Source organism: Hyperolius riggenbachi, chromosome 1 (assembly GCF_040937935.1).
Source record: "Hyperolius riggenbachi isolate aHypRig1 chromosome 1, aHypRig1.pri, whole genome shotgun sequence".
Taxonomy (NCBI): Eukaryota; Metazoa; Chordata; class Amphibia; order Anura; family Hyperoliidae; genus Hyperolius; species Hyperolius riggenbachi.
Window position 1 is genome coordinate 241,408,694 of NC_090646.1, and position 6,702 is coordinate 241,415,395.

Consider the following 6,702-nt stretch of genomic DNA (forward strand, 5'->3'; position numbering starts at 1 on the left):
AGAGTAAGGCTGATTAGCAGGGAAAAGCAGAGAGAGAGAGAGGTCCATCAGCAGGGAGAGGCAGAGAAAGGCTGATCAGCAGGTAGAGGCAGAAAGAGGTCCATCAGCAGGGAGAGGCAGAGAAAGGCTGATTAGCAGGTAGAGGGAGAAAGAGGACAATCAGCAGGGAGAGGTAGAGAGTCTAATTAGCAGGGAGAGTCAGAGAGAGGGCCATCAGCAGGGAGAGGCAGAGGGAGGCTGATCAGCAGGGAGAGGCAGAGAAAGGCTAATCAGCAGGAAGAGGCAGAGAGAGGCTGATCAGCAGGGAGAGGCAGAAAGAGGTCCATCAGCAGGGAGAGACAGAGAAAGGCTGATCAGCAGGGAGAGGCAGAGAGAGGTTTATCAGCAGGGAGAGGCAGGGAGAGGTCCATCAGCAGGGAGAGGCAGAGAAAGGCTGATCAGTAGGGAGAGGCAGGGAGAGGTTTATCAGCAGGGAGAGGCAGAGAGAGGTCCATCAGCTGGGAGAGGCAGAGAGAGGTCCATCAGCAGGGAGAGACAGAGAGGTCCAGCAGCAGCAAGAGGTAAAGAGTGGTCCAACAGCAGAGGTAGTGGGTAGCTGCAGTAAGCATGCATTCTAATAACGTTATCCAGATGTATGCTTTTGTTGCTAATGGCTTTCTCTGTTTATTTTTCCAGGGTACGAAGCATTGTGGTCTTCTAATCAGCTTCTGAAGCATTTTCTTCTGTCGGTCTTACACTGCTGAACATAATTTTTTTGCTTCTGATTCTCTTCTGAAACTGGCTGTTTGTATCACACATTATAAAGTAAAATCTAATTTGTGCAGCAAGGTATTTTATCTTTAGTTTGCCTTCTTTTATGATAATCAATTGTGCTTTTTCCCAAATATGATTAGGATTTCTTTTGTATGGAACTCTGTATTCTCAAGTAGACTTTTGTCTCCTTTGTCTTATTTTATCAAGTCTGATAGGGTAGGGCAAATATCACTGTTCATTCAGTCTGGGACACGTCCAGTGCATCCCCATATTTTTAGAAAGACACATTACTTAGGCATGAAGGGAGCTGAAGCCCAGGTTTATAATGAGATACTTACCTATAGAATGGGAAACCTCAGGATCCTATTGAGGCTCCCCTCTGCATCGTCTACTCTCCCACTGCTGAGCGTGGACCCCCTGCACAAGGTGACCCCTCTCTCGAGTGAACTGGGCGCCCCAGCTCCTATCACTGTCCACGAACCAGAGGTACTCCAGCACCTCCGTAAGCTAAATCCCAGGAAGTCTTCTGGCCCAGATGGAGTGTCGACGATCTGCCTGAGAACCTGTGCTAACCAGCTAGCCCCGGTGCTCACCTCCTTATTCGAGCGGTCATTATCGAACGGTATTGTCCCCCCATGTTTTAAGCGGTCCGTAATAGTACCAGTCCCCAAAAAACCCGGCAGCACTGAGCACAACAACTTTCGACCAGTGGCCCTAACCTCCAACGTTATGAAGCTCCTTGAACGGCTGGTCCTTTCCCACTTGAAAAAGCAAACGGACGCCCACCTCGACCAGCTCCAATTTGCTTTTAGGGCAAATAGATCTGTGGAGGACGCCATCAACGCCAGCCTGGCATACATCACTGAGCACCTGGACAACCCTGCCTCCTACGCCAGGATCCTGTTCCTAGATTTCAGCTCAGCGTTCAACACGATCTGCCCAGACATCCTGCTCACAAATCTGACGCAGCTCGGAGTAGATCCCACCCTTCGAGCATGGATCATGGACTTCCTGTCTAACAGAACGCAGCAGGTGAAACTCGGCAACTGCTACTCCAGCGAACCACCAACACAGGGGCTCCACAGGGCTGTGTATTGTCACCACTATTGTTCTCCCTATATACCAACAATTGCATATCATCCGCGGACTCTGTGAAAACCATCAAATTTGCAGATGACACCACCATCATCGGCCTAATTGGCAGCACTGGAGAGCATGTGTACCGCAGCGAAGTAGAGAAAATCTGCAACTGGTGCCGAGACAACAACCTAGTACTCAACGCTGCTAAAACCGTAGAACTAGTCGTGGACTTCAGGAAGAATCCTCCCCCCCCCCACCTGTCCTCATTGAGGGTACCGAAGTCTCTAGGGTGACATCCGTGCGGTTCCTTGGCACGACTCTTTCCAACAACCTGAAGTGGGGGCAGAACACCACCAACATTCAGAAGAAATCTCAGCAGAGGTTATTCTTCTTGCGCCAACTAAAGAGATTCGGCTTGCCCAGGAAGCTGCTGGCCAGCTTCTATACTGCCACCATAGAATCCATCCTCTGCTCCTCAATCATTATTTGGTACATGTGTGCAACGGCCAGTGAAAAATACAAACTACAGCTAGTCATAACTGATGCAGAGAGGATCATCGGGTCACCCCTACCATCACTGGATCTCCTCCACTCCGCTAGGATGATGAAGAGGGCCACTGTGATCTCCCGTGACCCCTCTCACCCAGGCAGACGCTACTTCAATCTCCTCCCATTGGGCCGCCGCTACAGGACTATACCATGCAAAACCTCCAGACGGAAGAACACCTTCTTCCCCCAAGCTGTTCGACTGCTGAACTCCAACCTCCCCCCGTCAGGCCCGCCTTCTGACATGCCCTAGCGGGGCCTTCCAGCCAGTTCTCACCGAAGCCCGCCCTGGTTCTCACTGCCCTGGGCGCTATGGGGGCCACCATCATCATCATTATTACTACTACTACTATTATTGTCATGACTATTATTAGTATTGAACTGTTCCTGAATGCCAGCAGGAACACTAACTGATGACCGTGGTCTGTCACTAACGTGGGTCAGACCCACACCATTACTGTAATTCCAACTGTTTGTGTTGTGTTGTACGTCTTGTCTCCCTATACTATGCCTATGCCATGTGTACCACAAATAATTCCGAGTACAGCTCCGCTGTACTTGGCGAAATAAAATTGATTCTGATTCTGATTCTGATCAGGGCCATGCTCTTCCTCCATGACAATTGTGAAAGTGCAGTGGAGTACATTTGAAATCGGCGGCGGTAGACTTGGGCGCAGGATACAGCGCTATAAGGCTGATCCTGCTTCTGCACAAGTCCGGGCCGTTTTAATTACTATTCCCCCTCCAGGCCGCCATGGATAGTGGGGGAATGAAATAATTCGGCTTCCAGCGATTGCTGGAGGCCGAATTATTCTGTTTTTAAGCAACTTCGGCTCCGTCTTCTGACGGAGCCGACGTTACTCACTGAGCGCCGCTATAGACTGATTCCCATTACAGTCTATGGCGGCGCTGGCTGCGCCCAAATCTAGCAGCGCTGAAAAGCACTGCTCCGGTGCAGTGGCCACACAAGCACGGCTGCACATGCACATTAGTATCGAGTAGCTTGTGCACGATCAGCTCTGGCTTACTATTCATGCGTGGCCGTCCATGCGCGGCTACTGCAAAGCCATGCTGATGCCAGAAGAGGAGTGCTGCGCCAATAAGACTGTCAACTATTCCTTGTGGGCAATCTTCTTGAGGTCCACGCTTGGTGAGAGGGACTCGCAGAACAACAAGGGATGCTCCATTTGGATCGTAAGGCTTTTCTTTGTTTAGCTAAGTATCTATTTTTGTACTCAAGCTTCAGCTCGGTGACACTTTTAATTAAACTATTGTTTAACACTTCTGAGCTCACTTTATTTCATGTGAAAATGTATCAGGATTGCATTAACTGTATATGTGGTATTAGACTGTAGATTTCATTTATAATTTTGCACTTCACTTTGTGGGTCTTGGGGTATAAAAACTGTAATTTAATAATACAAAAAAAATCTAACTTTAATGTTGCAAATATATTGTACAATGGCAAAAATAAAAAATAAACATTAGTCAAAATAAAAAGAGAGTCTCATTAAACAAACACTTTAAACATTTTCTCTTTCAGTAAAAAGACAGCAGTGCAATAAAGGTCATTAATTGTGTAACCAATGGAATCCAACCAAATGCTTTCCTGGACTGTTGATTAGACCTTGGCATGCATTTCATTTGCCTGTTTTTTTCTGTTTACGTACATTTTTGGCCATGCCCGAATGGCCTGTTTGTGATCATGTCCCAGCAACACAGAGGTCAGCACGCTGATTTGGTCATTCTAAAATGTTCAGTCTGAATAAAGCTGTTGTTGATTTATTCCTGATTTTCTGCCACTTTGTGTCATGTTGCATTATCCAGTGTCTTTTGAGTTTTAGGTAGCATGCACAAAGAAACCTTGATGCTTTCCCACGGAATTTTCTGACACAACTTGGCCTTCATTGTTCTTTTCCCCTCCCCCATACTTTGAGATGGCTAACCTACCCCACTCCACAATACTCTACTGGTTTATTGTTTTTGTTACTGTAGATTCATGAACACAAAGCAATGATTGCAGAATAATTGTTTTGACTCTAGGGTTCGTTGTTACTTTTATGAATATTATACTACTTCCAAATTCCAATCTGCTAAACCTATTACCTCCCAGAAAATTATAATTACCGGCTATTGAGGTAAAATACCTCAAGACGTGTCAAGAAACTACAATTCATTATGATTAACATATTCAGTAAATCAAGCAAAAGTGTTTGGTATTTTTCTCCAGCTCTTAGCAGCCGATAACTCACTCTCTCCATGCAGTAACATTGACAGACAGCCAAAAGGGAGATCCACACAGCCCTGCTTCTGAAGCTGCTTTGGTCCGACACCCTGGAAGGCAGGACTTCGCTCTGGCAGTGCAGGGGTAGGTGACATTTTATGAGGCTTTTCTGCATCCCTTTAGATGTGAAAATCTGTATACATGTATACAGAAGAGATCCCCCCCCCCTTCCCCGTTGGCTACAGCTCATCTAAAGCAATGTTGGGGATGCACTGGACAGAAACACTCATACACACAGCTTCCTGCCTGTCTGCTGACCTGCTCCACAGCTGGTAAGTGACACTTAATGAGCAGAGTTTAGTGAATTGAAGCATGTTTGGTAGATTACCTAACTTCTACCTCATGTGGAAAATCTTTAGTGAGTTTGGGGGGGGGGGGGGTAAAAGTGTAAAATACTGTATTTTAATTATCTAAATGACTTTACCGAACTGCCTTTTGTGAATTGAGGCCTGTGGTCACCTGAGTGCTCTCTATACCTGCACAGAAGAGAGGGCAAAAGGCTTGTAATTGGTCAAGTGGTCAATTGCTCAGTTATGCATCCTTCTACTGCTTGAGATTCGTCTTGCCAGTTTAAGTTTAAGTTTCAACATCTCAACTATTTAGCCAAACAAGCTGAGCTCTCACTACCCCCCTCAAAAAAAAACGACATGAAACTATGTAATTCTTTACATAAAGGAGAAAGCCCAAGCACATCATCTTAAAGGGATACTTAAGCCTAAGAAAAAAAATCAGTTTTACTCACCTGGGGCTTTTATCAGCCCCCTGCAGCTGTCCCGTGCCCTCGCAGTCACTCTCGGATCCACCTGTCTCCCGCCGCCAGCTACTTTAGTTTTGCCGACAGGCCTGGCCACGTTTAGCCTTCTACGCATTCTCGTCCTCAATAACATCCTGCGTCTGCACAGGACACTATTGTGGATAGGACCGCATTGAAGGAGACGCGTGGCCGGGCCTGCGCAGGCGCAGTAAGCCTGTCGGCCACAAACAGAAGTAGCTGGTGGTAGGAGACAGGAGGATCCGAGAGTGACTGCGAGGGCACGGGACAGCTGCAGGGAGCTGGTAGAAGCCCCAGGTGAGTAAAACTGTTTTTTTTTTAGGCTTAAGTGTCCCTTTAAGTCCTAACATCCTACATCTTACCTAAGTATGTAAACCATATTAGCTGAAAACAGTAACATAAGTTCAAATATTTAGTGGACATTTAACCATGCTTCAGAATTGTTTAGGGCATATTTTCATTGCTTAATTTAGAGTGGTACATCATGTGGAACAGTGTCCAATATGCAAGGAATAAGTACAGTAAGGTTCAACAGTGCACACCATATGGTTGTGTCTTTGATGTTGCTGAGGGTGCTCAGACCAATCTCATATCTCTCAATATGCAGGAACGTCACAAGTTACATAGAGAGCAATACTTGTCTTTCCCACTAGTGAACAGACAGAGAATGGGGATCTAACAGGACTGAACCATTAGAAACAGAGCCAGCAAATTGCTATACATGCAGTAGTATTTGTAAGAGGTATGAAACGGACACTTTGCAAAATGAGTATTGTATTTTTACGGGCTTATTATAAATTATGTTGCAAGTGGTGCTCATCAATTGCATTTCTATCATAGCACAACAATTCAATTTGTACTCAACCTACAGTATTGTGTCACTTGGAGAGTCTTCACTCAATAACATATTTGCTTTATTTGGGGGTCTTCAAATGATAGCTTGTTACATAGTTACATAGTTATTTTGGTTGAAAAAAGACATACATCCATCGAGTTCAACCAGTACAAAGTACAACTCCAGCCCGTCCCCCACATACCCCTGTTGATCCAGAGGAAGGCGAAAAAACCCCCACAAGGCATGGTCCAATTAGCCCCAAAAGGGAAAAATCCCTTCCTGACTCCAGATGGCAATCAGATAAAATCCCTGGATCAACATCATTAGGCATAACCTAGTAATTGTAGCCATGGATGTCTTTCAACGCAAGAAAAGCATCTAAGCCCCCTTTAAATGCAGGTATAGAGTTTGCCATAACGACTTCCTGTGGCA

The 6,702-nt window shown here is 46.0% G+C and overlaps 1 protein-coding gene across 1 annotated transcript in view; it reads left to right on the plus strand.

The window, feature by feature from the left end:
• LOC137504115 (NADP-dependent alcohol dehydrogenase-like) overlaps positions 1–4,171 on the plus strand; it is a 52,054-nt gene extending 47,883 nt beyond the window's left edge. Inside the window, exon 9 of the mRNA XM_068232128.1 lies at positions 676–4,171. Within this exon, the coding sequence (XP_068088229.1) occupies positions 676–700 (25 nt within the window). The 3' untranslated portion in view covers positions 701–4,171. The remainder of the gene's footprint in view (positions 1–675) is intronic.
• The last annotated feature ends 2,531 nt before the right edge of the window (positions 4,172–6,702 follow it).